Genomic DNA, 15,044 nt, shown 5'->3' on the forward strand with positions numbered 1-15,044 from the left:
ACAAAGCAATTAGGATAATTTTTTTCCTTCTTCCCATTTCCCCCACATCCTTTCTCAGCAGAAATAAAAAAATAGCAATACTGCTCCTCACTGAAAATATAATAAGCAACACAGATAATAAGGTTGCTCCAAATGAGTGCTGACACAACTTCACTCAGTTTTCTGCACGAGCATCTGAGTACGCAGACGATACCCAAACACCATGCAGTACTGTAACAACTCCTTTTACAAAGAGGCTGCTGTATGTCATCTCCAATCCCGTGTGGTGCCAGAAACATTACCTGTAGCAGTCTGTCGTATGGTTTCAAACCACCCAGATCGCCAGGGCCAGCTGGTCGAATGTTTTTAACGTACACTCCTTTTTCCAATAAGCCATCTGAGACACTAAACCCAAAGTCTTCTCCATCAGTGTCCTTGTACAAAGTTACCTGCGGAGGTAATTTGATGTGATGATAAGGTGGGGAAAAAAAAGTGTGTCCACATTTCTACAAGCACTTGGCAGGTCTCCTTCCTAGGCTTAGTTCATGTTCGAGTGACCACTTACTTACCTACTGTTTGGTACTTCTAGTATTATATGGGAGATGACCCCATTTTTACATCGTATTAATGATCTCAGAAGCCTCCTTATTCTTCAGTAATAAGCAGTCCTCTTCACTTCTGCTTATCAGCTGGAAATGTGTGTTTTCTATACCACCTTTTGTGGTATGATTTTTTTCTGAGTCTTACTCTTTTGCTGTCCTGTTCTCTAGTCTCTAGTCACCAGGATACCCAAGTACAGGCATTAGCTTGGTCAGCCAATTAGGTTTTGTTTCTCTTAAGTAAATTAGTAAGTTATTTTAATTGTAGGGTTTGGGGTTTAACAACATGTATTGCGATTCACTCATTCCATTTTTGACTCTGAGAGCATAATTAATTGCCCCAAATGTCTGAATCTAGTCTAAAACAGGCTGTAAAATCAGCTGGGCTTACTGTAAACTACAGGTTCCACCCCCTCCTTCCCAAACGATGAGGCTTTGTGTGGCACGGACAAGAAATTAGCTGAAAGCTATCCATATAATCTCTCCACAGGGAACAGATCATTTAATTGCAGCCAGTCTCAGTTCAGTCGCGAGAGCGTGAGTGCCGCTGACAAGACTTAGCATTTGGGGATTTCAACGGTGAAGGCCGACGTGCAGTAACAAAGACCTGGCCTAAACCAAACCATCACCTGTGTCATGGCTTCGGAAGCTGCCACAGGGCACAAATACCACTGGCACCTTGGGCCCCAGCCAGCCTTTTTTGTTTTGGCCAGGCGATGGTCTGCCCTGCAAGGCCCAGGCTCAGCAGTGCTCAGTATAAGAGTTACAATGCAGACTTTACAGAAAGCACAAACACGGCTCCTACAGACAGACCCTGCAGGAAGGGAATTCTGCACAAAAACAATTGTGTTAGCGCAGGAGTGTTAGTTACAGAGGTAAGAGACGGCCGTTCAAAAGTAGGACATAGAAGTTAAAACTGTTAGGAGAAGGAGGTTTTCCAAGCATTTAGAGAATTAATGCTTTTCAGGTAGTTTTGTTATTTCAGTTGTTTGATAGAAATGGATTCAGAAACTTCTTTGTAGGTATACTTAGGTTTTTATTTCTTTAGGGGTGTTTTTTTTTTTTTTCCCTTGCTTCTCTCTCACATCAGGAGAACAGACCAGCTGCTGTAGCGACAGCACCATTTTGTCTGTACAAATGGATGGAGCATCACTGGGCTGCTGTGAAAACATCTCATGCTGCAGTAAGCACCACCATCCACACACAGCATTCATCCCTGACTTCACTTCCGTTCCTCCTCTTCCCTTGCTTTTCTCCCTTCGTACAGCACATACAGTGAAATAGAAGGCCATGCCTAAAGTCCCGTTAATCAAGCTGGAGGCCTTCTCCAGTGATGGGTTCTCTTTTTCAGGGTGTGACCTGCCATTTTAAACCTCCCAGTGACTGCTGAGTTTAAGCTGTCTTCTTCGCTCCCATTTTCCCCCGACCTAACTTGTCACTGAAGCTTTCATTATCCATCTCAGTGTGCATTTTAATAGTCAAAGGGCATTTCACCTACTGACAAATCTATCTGCAAATTCAATATATTTCATCTGAGAAGGATTTTAATTTGTATCGACAGCTGGTGTATCAGCAGGACTCTGGGAAACCTCTAACAATTTGTTCTCCAAAGAGGCATTTGTTTGTGATACCATAGCACGTCTAACATGGTCTGAAGTATGTTTGAAGCTGCTGTGGATGTGCCCTAAGATGAACAGTATCACAAGACTAAAAACAATTGCTCCCCCACACTCCCTCCAAAAAAAAAAAAAAAAAAAAAGGAGGGAGATTTATTTTGTTTATCGACAGATTTCTGTGCTTTTCCTGGCACGAGTAAAAAAAAAAATAGCACTGTACCAGGACAGAAATCCTCTTTTAAATAACTTATTTTCCACACTGTCACAAATGGTAGGAATGCTTCCTGTTAACTGCTTCTTAAAGAAGCCTTGAAAACTAAAACATAAAAACAGGATACAAGGCCTAAGAGGAGACAGGACTTAAAATACTGTGTTCTTCTGGCACAGATGGCACCGTTTTTTAAAAGGAACTTCCCACTCGTTCCTTTTCTTTTCCCCTTCCTCTTCCTTCAGGCCCTGGAGTTAGGTGGAGGTGGATCCAACCTCAGAGGAAGTTCTAAACCATATGAAACAGGGCTCTCTGAAGTCATTTAGACTCTATTCTTGCTGTAAGGCAGGATCAACTGCATCTAACCCATTTCTGAAAGACATTTATCTGTCCTGCTTCTTAAAATCTCCAGTGACGGAAACTCCACAGTCTATTAAAGTAATCCCTTCCAGTGCTTCAGCTATTTTCCCTCTGTCTAAACTAAATCACCCTTGCTGAGACTTAAGCCTGCTGCTAGCCACAAAGAACGAGGAAATCACTTTATTCTCTCCTCAGCAGTTATGTGAAACAAGGAGTGTTTTTCTCTGGGCTCTGTTTGGTAGGACAACATCCCTCTTTATCTTTCAGACCCCAAACTGGGCACTCAGTCAAGACCTTACCAAAGCCACGACAGAGTGGACAACAATTCTGCAGGCACTACAGGCAGTGGTCCTAGCTAAATGCTCTAGGACAGTGTTGCCTTTTTTCCTATTCTTAGCTATGTGGTCTATCAGCAAACAAAATATGCACAAATTCTGCTCTGCAGGTCTACAGAAGTGCCATTCTACATTAGCTCACTTGACCTTGTATCTTGTGCATAATGCCCAGGGAAAACCACATGCTACTTCATGCCCACCTTGCGAGTCAAAACATGGTGCATTGCACATGATAAGGGACATGGAAGTGGAGTTTTCCTGTAGAGGCGAGAAACCGTGTTTGCAGGAAGCAAAACTTGAGAATGTCTTTTGTTGCCCCCTCCAATTGCTCCCGCTGGACTTCACTGATTTCTACAGACAGCGCATTGTGGAAGCGAATTAGTGTCCGCTTCACAATCAGGACTTTTATGTACCGTATTATCTCATGCCTCCGTTTCTTCAGATATACGGATCATAAAAGATTTAAAAAAACTCTTTCCCTTATGGCTATATTCTCCTGACCTTTGGTTAATTTATCAGGAGCTTGGAAATTCAATGAACTGGTATTTATTCATTTAAGGGATGAGGTCGTGATTGAACATCGTTGTGTATTTGACAATCACACTTTTAGGTGTTAAGGCATCTGCAGAGAACATTCTTTTATATTGTGGGTTATAATTTTAGGGCTACTTCTTTTTAGGGCAGCATATCTTTCTAAAAGAGAATCTCAGAGTAGAAACACTGCTACCTGAAATACTCTGATTTTTATTTAATAATGAGGACGAGCAAAGCCTTAACCCACACAGGTTTTTCATCTTCGTTTGCCACTAATGCAGCCGATCTGGAGGGTATGAGGTTGTAGGCAATTCATGCAACACCTAGATCTTCCTATGTATTATATGCACTTTGATCAAAACTGTTTGGAAGTTTTGACCCCAATAGCAAAATCTCAATTGTAGATGATTTGTTAGACTTTTAAATTTGCATTAGGAGCCTAAGGGGAAAGGAAAGCTGAAGTGGAAATTTAATTCATATTTCATAAGCAATTAAATAGTTACAAATTTTAAGCAGAGGCTTACAGGTTTTGAGCTTGTTTCTGTGCCTCTCCTCCCTCTCAAATCTAGAGGAAAAATGTTTAATTTAAATTTATATGTCTTGCACAGATTAGATATTGAGAAATTTTAACCAATGGTAATTTTAGGTTAATGCCTACTTACAGCAATAATGTTGAAAAATTATCTTATGTCTTGAGCATATTTTTGCTCTCAGAGGAATGCTTGGTCTATGAAACTTTAAAAAACGGTCTGCTGTGATTTTAAGAAAAATATTAATCTATATGCTTACCTAAGTAGATAAAATCAATTAAAGGCATTAATTCAATTTGGGTAGCAATATGGTGTTCAGCTAAATTAAATGCTACTGATTAAACCATCTAGAACAAATGTTTTAAGAGATCTGTATGACATGTCTCAATCCTAGCTTCCTCAGGACAAAAATAGTTAAAATAATTGTTTGGTGAATACGATGCAGTGAAGTAAGGAATAGTGGTGATGAATTCAGGTTAACTTGTTGCAAGGTTTGCAGCATTAAGTAAAATACTTCTCAGGGCTGTGTTGCCCTTCTGACAGGTATGCATCTGAGAAGGACAAGCTGGTAACATAACTTACTCATCTGTGTTTATGGCCTGAGGAGTTTCATCCAGTCTTATTCTCTCTTACCATTTACAGCTAGGCCAGCAATTTATGCATTTTGGTTTTATGTGTGGCTTTTTCTTCAGCATAATGAAATACTGTAGCTCTCTCCCAATCAGGTTATGAAAACCAGTGGAACGTCTTCCTCAGTCAGCCCATCCCGCTGTAATCAAACTAAGGTATGAATTCTGATCTGTAGGGCACGTAGGTCCTGACTCAACACATGTGCAGACTCATTGCACTGAGGTAGTAAATAAGCATCTGCACTCTCCTGCTGAAGGAACTACAAAAACTCAGCAGTGTACAGTTGAGGACATGCTTGAATGTCTCGCTGAAGTAAGTCTTAGGCAAGCTACGTCTTAGCTTGTATTTCAGGGACTGCTTATACCATCACAGTTTTCCAAAGCAGTTATTATTTCATTGGTTGCCCTGTCAGTGGCCCAAATGATTGAGACATTTGCCTGCAAGAGGGCAGAGCACATTAGCCAGCAAGACTTGTTACAAAAAATACTTAAATTGAGGAATTTCTTTGACAGTGAACTCCCAGTCATTCCTGAGGCACTGCAGAGTTTTGGAAAACTCTGACGGGACAAACTTTCCTTAAGAAAGAGAAACTGAGCAGGTTATTCATGTTAAACTAGAGGTCTCTGTCAAAAATTAAAGAGGGAAGAGAAAGTAAAATGCACATTGCTACACAAGAACCAGTAAAACTAACCAGTAAGAACTTACTAAAATAAGCATAAATATAAAACCAGCCCATGATGCCTGGGTTAACCTGCATGTATCATCATAGGGGTATAAGCACATTTTAGTGAACTGGCCCATAAGATCCAGTCACTGGTTTCCATTTTTCTTAAATGACTGCTAAGATTGAAAAATACAGTGCAGGTTCAAATTTAGATTCTTAGAAAGGAAACGACTTGATGACAGAACAAACAGTATAAGCAAACTCAACATCACTTCAGCAGACCATGGAAAAGCAGGTACATTGTCTCAACAAAACACAAAAATTACTCAAATGGAAGGTCACAGCAATCTTTACAACAACTACAACAAAAAATAATAAAAAAAATAAATCTCTAGGACAGGGTAATTAAGAGCTAGCAGCTGTAACACAGCGCTAACTCAGTAGCAATCTGACTCCTCCTCTCCAGCAAAAGATTTGTTTCATCAATCATGAAAGGCTGGTTTTATAATCCATAGAAGTATCTTTGCTGAATGTGAGTGCACCATTGAATGCCTGCTGGTGTAGTTTCATCTTCTATCTCACATTTACTTTCCACTCCGGAAAACCGAGCACAGTAACCAACCCCATTAATCACTTCATATCAAGCTGGAAATACAAATAGCTTAAAACTATCACAACACGCCCTATTGACTACTTACATTGACAATTTATTCATTGTCCAAATGCAAGATCCACTCTCCAATACCTTCTATAAACATCCGTTTAGCACATACTCACTGAGACACTATCTTACTAAGCTAAACTGAATGAACTGTGAACTAAACTCAGAGGCTGTGGATGCCCCATCCCTGGAGGTGCTCAAGGCCAGGCTGGATGGGGCTTTGGGCAACCTGGTCTGGTGGGAGGTGTCCATGCCCATGGCAGGGGGGTGGAGCTGGGTGGGCTTTAAGGGCCCTTCCATCCCAAACCAGTCTATGATTCTATGAAACGTGCAGGGACTAGAAAGCAAACCAACCCTCTTGAGAGTGACAACGTGACCTTTTAAAGAATTTTCTCCATGTTTCTGTCTCCTCTCTGGGAAAAACTCAGACCTTCAAGAGGAAAATGGTGCAGGAGATGGGATGCTCATTCCCATCAAGGAGAACAGCATTATAACATTCCCCACAGTTTTGGGATCTGGTTGCTGTTATGGTGCATGGCATTTACTGTGCATATTTAAAGATAATTTATCCATTACTTCCTTGGGGTGTAGAGCCACCTTAATATCACCGTATGATTTCAACAGTCTTGAGCAGTGAAAAGTTGCATAGGCTGAAATTTTAAAATCCTTTTTAGAGCAAAGGAATTATGAAGAGAAGTGAAACAATAGCTAATTTGAAATACATTCTATACTGTATACATTGAGTATCATGTACTTGATTCGAAATGAGTGTTAATTTGAAGAAGGACCAATGGGAGCCCCAAACCCCCCTGAGTAATTTTCTAAAGAAACGTATTTTCTAGAAATTAAACTTTGTTTTTTTTAATGAACACATTTTACAGAGATGAGTTATTGGTATTGTCAATTCAAATTACCAGTGGATCCTCCTTGCAAAAGAGCAGTCCCTTTTGAGGATTTGTTGTAAAAGTAAATAGTAGACAAGGATGCATCTTATTTGTTTGTTTTCCCCATAAGGATATATCATTAATGTTTTTGTAGGAACTAATATGCATGGCCCCAGAATTACATCTGTGGAGCCATTATAAAAAGTGCTTACTGTATTGCCATACATAATTAGATTCCCTATGCTGAATATATTATTTCAAAACTGTCAGAAGAAAAATTACAGACCTTGTGTAACTCCACAGGAGTTGGTGACATGATTTCTTTCATTTCTTGCTTAAATTTTCTCATAACCATGGACTTTCTCCCCACATCTGATGGCAATGTGTTGCTACGAGTAGTTTGACTGTAATGTGGCCTTACGGTGCTTCTTTCCTGGAAGCTGGCTTGTCTTCCCAGCTGGCTACGAGGTTGTGGGTTTTCATGATTCAAACTCATTGTACTTCCTGACATAATTGTGGCCTAGAGCATTAATGAACAGGTTAATTTTTAACACAGAACGTGGGTTAAGAAAGTGGTTAATTCATAGCAGTAAGAAAAACTTCTCTATTCTTTGTTAAAACACAATCACTCAGGGCACAGCGAAAGGCAAGAAGACAGATGTTCAATCTGCTTGCAAGTCACTATAAAATACAGGACCACAACAAAACACAACAACAGTAACAAAACCCTATGGGCAGAAGTTTTCAGATGGCATTTCCAACTAAAATACTGAGCACTGGAATGGCTATGCTGCTAAGCTAGTCTCCTGGCAGGCAGGAGTGAAGAGTGTATAGTATAACTGTTTACTTTAAAAATATTTGACATGTAAATAAAATGACGTTTAAGCTGTGGCGTAATTACATTTGTTGGAATTGGATCTATAGGAGGGTGTTTACAAGACAGAGTGGGTGTGCAAGGTGGAAAAAAAAAAGTCAGCAGAATGTGAAGGCAGTTCTAGACTCAGCACTGGCAGGGACAGTGCCTGGGTGGGGGAAACTCAGCACAGGTAAGCTCGTTGCTCAGAAAGACCTTTTGCATGATGTACGTATCGCAAGAGTAACTACCTTAGCTAGCACTGTTACCTCAGAGATACAACCCCCTGTCTCACTGCTGGGTTTAGCCTCAGTAAAAGCTAGCCTTTTATGTTAGATGAAAGAGGACGAAGAATGTGAACTCTTGAAAGAAGACAACAAGAGTCATCTCATCCACTGGGTGGAATGGACTGATAGGAAAAGTACTCATGCACAGCAAGGAGGCTCCTCCGTTGGGAATGGGAGGTGGAGGTGCTTTGGCACTGCCACCACACAGCGGTGCAGCCTGCTGCTGCTGACAGCATGGGGTACACTGAATTTCCTGTTTATTCTCCCTGGCACTGACGGACAAGAGAAAAGGGAAATTAAACAGCCATAAGCTGAACTCTGACTGGGACAGGATGCAGGCAGCCTGCTTGAAAATGAGAAGTGAAAATGAAGTGGGGAAAAATAGGGGAAAAACAGGCAAAGAAATGTTTGCTTCTGACTCTGGTGACCATGTCTGTCACCCGTCTTTCTCCCAGCTCCAGCACTACTTTCACTACAAGGTAATCTATTGTAGCTTTAATAGTCTCTCCTGTGCTCAGAAATGACGGATATTACTCCCTGATGGAGCAAAAGCAGCTGGAGGACTTGGCAAACAACAGTTTTCTTTGCTCTTTGGCTGAAGACCTTGAAATGAAAAATGAGGAGGAGTCCTTGACTACGAGATGGTACTTCATAAAACAGAGGCATCGGCATTCTCAGCATCCTGTCACACTGAATTGGTCTTGCTTTCTTTTTAGATCTGTGGGTTGTGCAAGAAGATGATGCTCTAAATGATACAGCACCTGCAGTTCCGAATTTCACTTTTGTAAAAGGCTGAGGAACACTCAGACTCTTGAAGTAACTGAATTCTGGTCATCCTGAATGATCCATTTCCAATTCTGAATTACCTACTTCCATATCCTTTTATTGTGCTCTGAATATTGAAAACTGCATGAGAAGTCTGTGGTACCAAACCATATCTAACTACGGAATTAAACCCGTATAACATTTTCTCCTACTTTTCTCTGGTTTGCAATAACAAATACATGAGAATCACATTTTGCTACCCATACATGCAATACAGAAGCCATAAATCTGAAGGAAATAAATTAATCTGAACTGAAAAACTTTCACCCAGTTATGCCATTCACATTCCTCCTGGCTGCTACAGGACTTCATATAACATAAAAATGAAAATGAGATTCTGCCAGTTTCACAGCTCCAGGAATTTAAAAGAACATAAAAGAAAATATTTTAGGTCCTTTCATCCCACGGTTTTAAGTGGCAGTATAATCTTAATTGTTCCGATAAGAGAACTTAGAGAAAAGGTGATTACAAAAATAAAGACTCAAAGTTACTCTTCCTCTTCCCCAACCCCACTCCACATACAATCTAACATGAAGCACGGTTAGATTTGCAATAAATTTCAGAGTGAAATTTGTTGCATCATGAAGAATTTACTGTATAACAAACACTTCTCACATTAGCAGGATTTTTTTTTTCAGCGTGGTAAGATTATAGCAGAACATTTTGAGAAGATGATTTTCTTTTATGTTCATCTTAATCAAATTAAGTTTCAGTTTAAAAGACAACCTAAAACATGCTAAGAAAAGCTGCATAAAGCGGCCGTCAGAGAATGGGATGCATTGCTGCAGGAAGGATGTGCCCACTTAGGAAGTTCTGCGCCATTTGCTGCCTGTGTAGACAGCATCAGTGGTATGCACAGCAGAAGCTACAAGTCAAAAGCTCTGGGGTGAACATGTTTTATAGAATTTCAGTTGCATTGTACAAAAGAAAAATAGCTCTGGTTAGGGGCGGGGGAGGCAGCTGCACAAGCAAAAAATATAAACGTAAAGGGTAGGTACCAAGAGAGTCATGTTTCTCAAACACAGACGCCTGTCAGCCTTGTCCTGTGGAGAGGGGTTAAAGCTTTTAAATGAATTGGTGTGATTAGTGCAAATTAAAAGAAAAAAAGGAGAAAATAAAATGAATGTAAACCAAACCAAAACCATTATATTTCTCTATAATCGGAAAGAAAGGTTAAGATTGTTCTACCTCTAGTTCCCTCAGAATTCCTGACTGGCCACAGGTCTCTAAATCCTCCAGAGCCTGAGACCAGAAGTTTTCCTCCTGGTCAGCCTCGGTGTTATCATGGGTACCTGCGAAGCTAGATTTACAATGACAGGTTAAAAAAGGTGGTTTATTTTTATTTTTATTTTTTTCCTCTTGAAAATATATTTTACACATGTGCCTTGCCATAGATTGCAACTTGAATGACAGGAGGTTACAGTAGGTAGGCAGGAGAGTGGGGAGGTCGCTGGACATGAAGAGCCTGGACATGACAAGTCTTCTCATAGCCTGGCAGTCGCTTTCAACCTCACAGACTTCTTCCAGGGAACATGAAAAGAGCCCCAATTTGGCAAACAGCATTTTGCAAAAGAGGGGTGGTGGTGTTTTCACCTGATTCAGTCTAAGCTCCATTTATCATTATCAGCTTACCCCACCTGACTGCCACAATAGAAACCACTCCAAGTCACTTTATGTACAAACTTATGTGACAGGCACAGGGGAAGGATGAGGGATGGAAAGAACAAAAATTTGCCCTTTTGGTGGCAGCAAGCTGTTACTTTGGAGCAGCTGCCCATGGACTGCAGCTAGTGGTGCTTAACATAGACAGAGCAAACACTGTCATGGAAGCATCTGAGGCCTTGCTTGACAAACTGTGTATTACTGAGAACAGCATGAATGTAGCACTGTTAACATAATAGCTTTTAAACAGAGGAATTGCCCAGCACAACCGACAACAACTTGAACACTTCTCCCATGATACTCTGCCTCAGAGATGCTTTCTTACAGCTACGATCAGTCAGGCAGACAATGGCCAGCCGTTTGGATCTCTTATTGCAATGATTCTCCATCTAGCGTCAGTGCCTCTTCTGAGATATTGCAATAGATACAGAAATGGTGAGAATACCTACTCGGAGCACAGATGCAATTCCTCCCAGGCACGATAAGAAAGTATTTAAAACATGGTTTTGGAAAGATCCTTAACTTCTGAAATTAGCTCTTTCAATCAACCTAAGTAGTTTTTTTTAACTGCTAACATTGAACATCGACTAATTAATCCAATCCGATACCTTCTTTATATTGGATACTAATATCGTAATATAAAATGGAGCTTGAGTTAGTGAACAGGATTTTATGTCTGTGGCAGCAAAGGCTGGGCTTTCTAGAACAGGATCTCCATTCCTTCTCTGACTCCTGTGAAATCTGAAATGATGACGCCTGTAAGTCTGGACCTCCTTTTGGCTGGAACAATTAGTCTTTTGGGTCCCCTCACCTCCTCTTTTGATTTTTCCCCAAGCCTTGTCTCTTGGTGTGTGAAATGCTCAACTTTTTCATCTCCATTACAGCCACATTAATAAACTGATTTGTAGCTGAGCTGCTGCATCAGAAAAAAAAAAAAAGAGCTTCCAAATCATTTCTCATCTAATTTGTTTTCCTTGAAACAAAACCCGAGAGATTGATTTTATGTCATGTGAAATATCGTTTGAGCTGTAACAAATATATTTGGTTCTCAAATGGATGCTCATTCAAAGAGCCATCAGGAATTTAGATACACAAAAATGCTGAAAGAGAGGTAGTGGGACAGATATGAAACCACAGGTGCCTGTGATTTGGTTCTTATTGACATGCAAGAGACCAAGTGTTGCCCTCCACCGCCCCCCCCTTTTTTTTTTCTCCATCAGGAGGTGATAGGGTATTCTAGGATCTGGCACACTCACTCCTGTAGGTAACGTTTTGAAGTGCAAATCATTTTCCCTAGAGCAGGAACTGTAACTGACTTGTCCTGCCTTTCAGTGGTAGGTAGAAACAAGGCTACAGAGCAGTTTATGCTCCAGTTTCATTCACTTTCCAACTGAAATGTCATTGTCACTCAATGGCATGTTAGTGATGTGCCTTCTGCTTTCACCCATTTTTTCTCCTTTTTCTCCTTTTAACTGTTTTTACTTTCTTCCCTCTCTCCCTTCCCCAGCCCAGCTGGATCTCGCTCCTGTGCACTCTTTGTTTTCCTACCTGGAAGTATTCCACTCTTCCAGCTGTCCCCCACCTTTCCTTTGCCCACCAGAGGCACCTTTCCACAGCTTGCCCTCTTTCTTCACGCTCCTGATGCTCTCTCCCCCTGACCTTTCTACAGAAGTTTGCTTTAAATGGTTTTCTTGATTCTCTCCCAACGTCTCAGTCTCCTTCTGTTGCCACATATTCTTGGAAGCTGTGCTACACAAAATAAAGGTAAGAAAAAATTACTTTTTAGTGTTAGAGAAGAAGACAGAGTGCTTAGCTAGGGGCAGAGAAGAGGTGTTTTTCTGGAGACCCCCCTAACAGGCTGGAAAAACAGATGCACCCTTCCCACATTCTCCACTACTTTGTATAGGAGCACCATCAAGTGCTGTGGATAAAATTACTGCTCTCAAATTAAAGACAGTAACTTGTTAAGAATGGGAAGCATGAAGAAAACTACCTTCACTTCCTTTATTAAATGTTGCCCACTAATAGCCTATGAAAACTTCTGATATGCTTCCGGCCAGTAGGGACCAAAGGAGCTGGATAAAGGGTGAGTGTTTACACTTGCCCAGATCTCAGCTATCATCCTGACAGACTTGTCTCCAGACAAAATGCCACTGGGCAATCTGCTCTGTCAGAGGATTTAGCATTCAGCTTCTGAAAAGCCGCATTGCCATCTAAGCCCTGCCTTGATTCACAAATTTAAAGTTAACAGACTGGACCCTTATCCAGTAGGGTTATCCAAGAAAGGTTTTCTGTAGTACTAAACTTGAATTTGTCACAGACTGAGATTTCAGGCTCGTTGTGTTGCTACGACAAGAAACTGTATTTCTAACTAAAGACGTGCACGTCTGCAAGTCTTGACAACAGGTACAAAGAGCACTGAAATCTTTCTGCAATATCTGTCTGCCTTTGTCTGAGGAAGCACTGTTATTGGGCAGGAATTATCACCCAGGTCTCTCTAGTGGTTCCACTGCTGGATCATTGTTAGAACAGAGAATGAGAGACTTCCCTTTTTTTGGATCTTTAGCTACCTCCAAGCAATGTCAACCAAGTATTTTTCCCTCAGAAAATTCTTTTGCCTGTAGAGGAATTCACTGAAGAGGGGATTTACTTCTCAGAAGAGGAATGCATGGCAGAAAATATGCATGTCCATGCATGGCTTTGGACAAGATATTTCTACTACGGTCACTTTGTTCTCCCACTGAACCACTGCAGAGCTCTAAAGCATTTCTGGAAGAAGGCTGTAATACCTGCTTCTTTGCCAAAACCAAAATGAAGAATTTTCATGGAAGACAAGATTAACATGCTGGTTGTCTTTGTCCACTTCCTTTTGTAGGGTTATTTTTGTGAAGTGGAAAACAGAGCAGTTAATTTTTGAAGCTTACCTAAGGGAATGCCCTGCTTTGTTTCTTTATTTTTAAAGTAACTCAAAATAAATATATGCCTTGTTTTTGGCATCATAATCTTTGACAAATGTCATTCATCTACTCTGGTAAGTTTCATAAAGTATAAATACTATATCTTATATGTAAAGGAAGAGCTGCTACAGCTGACTTAGAAAAACATAATTTCATTCTAGATGATGTGTCCATTTTTGAGGCACTGCTGCAGCTGCAGGTAAGAAAACAGAAACTTGTACAAGAACTTACCTGCTTGCTGTAGGTTGGTCCCATTCCTCATCACTCAGTACTGGGTCATGGAATGGGTGGTTTCGTGGTCTGCTTGGAGGGGACAAGCTGCCCCTCTGTTTAGGGCTCCTCCATTCATAGGCATTGAAGTTGTATCCTGAAGCCTGATAGCTGGGTCCTAAAAAGATGAATTATATACTTATGCTACTGTATGTTTTAATGACAAAAAGTACATCTTTGAAGCTAGGTTTTCTAGACATTGAATGTGGACTTATAATTGCTTCCTCTCCTCTCCTCACCTCACTTCTCCTCTTGTATTCAGATATTTAGAAGAATAAATGACCTAAATTATGCCCCAAATTATCAGTGCTCTAGAGCTTCTTCTGTGAAAGTCAGTCAAAAGTAAAATCCTAAACATATCCAACACAGATTTCCTACTCTTTGTGTCTCAGCTACTTCTTATGTTTTGTGCTGGACTTTTTCACAAGTTTACCAATTTCCAATTTGACTTCATACATTGAATTATTCAGACTAGTGAATAACTCATTAGTGTTATGAATGTTAGCCATGTGTTAACATAGTCATGTGTAAAATATCCAAAAATAAACCTACTCTATTAAGGAAAAAATGCTTCAGACCTATTAAAGTTTTCAAGAATGCATTAAAAGAAACAAACAAACCTGAATTTTCAGATGACAAGACAAGACAGATTTTTCTGCCTCTTAGTACTTTTCTAACGTAAGCAATGTAATTAAAAGTTAGTGACATATTAGAGTCAATTATGCCCCTGCTGATATGCATCATGGCTATCTAGATGCAAAAGTTGGCATGGTGCAGAGGCTCCCGAGTGACCTTTACCTGGATTAAATGCCTCAAGAGGAAGGAGGGTGACTGTCTTGGCACCACAGAGTCAAGGACTCATTAATACAGGTGCAGGACTGCTGTCATAGCCCGGCTCTGCTCTGCATGGTTATGCTGCCTTATGTAAAGGCCAACACGTGAAAATCTCTGTACCATGCCCCTTTGCGCAGGAGGGGCTTGCTCTTAGCTGAGCTATTCCATTTCACCAGGGCTCTGAAGTCTCACAAGGGGCACACATGCCTAGGACCAACAGACACCCGTGGAAAGCTCATCTTAGAGAGTGATTTCTCTATCAGCTATTTCCAAATGTTTCAAGACCGTGCAAGTGGCATCAGGTGGCTTTGACATCTGCACATTTTTTTTTCCTGCGTGCTTATATCATAAAAGCA

General features: G+C 40.7%; 1 protein-coding gene across 1 annotated transcript in view; it reads right to left on the bottom strand.

The window, feature by feature from the left end:
* GRIP1 (glutamate receptor interacting protein 1) overlaps window positions 1-15,044 on the bottom strand; it is a 227,729-nt gene that overhangs the window by 2,781 nt on the left and 209,904 nt on the right. Inside the window, 6 exon segments of the mRNA XM_040552728.1 lie at window positions 282-428; window positions 7,287-7,520; window positions 9,964-10,008; window positions 10,154-10,265; window positions 12,176-12,376; window positions 13,816-13,972. Of these exon segments, the coding sequence (XP_040408662.1) occupies window positions 282-428; window positions 7,287-7,520; window positions 9,964-10,008; window positions 10,154-10,265; window positions 12,176-12,376; window positions 13,816-13,972 (896 nt within the window).

The sequence above is a fragment of the Cygnus olor genome, chromosome 1, assembly GCF_009769625.2.
Source record: "Cygnus olor isolate bCygOlo1 chromosome 1, bCygOlo1.pri.v2, whole genome shotgun sequence".
In the NCBI taxonomy this organism is placed as follows: domain Eukaryota; kingdom Metazoa; phylum Chordata; class Aves; order Anseriformes; family Anatidae; genus Cygnus; species Cygnus olor.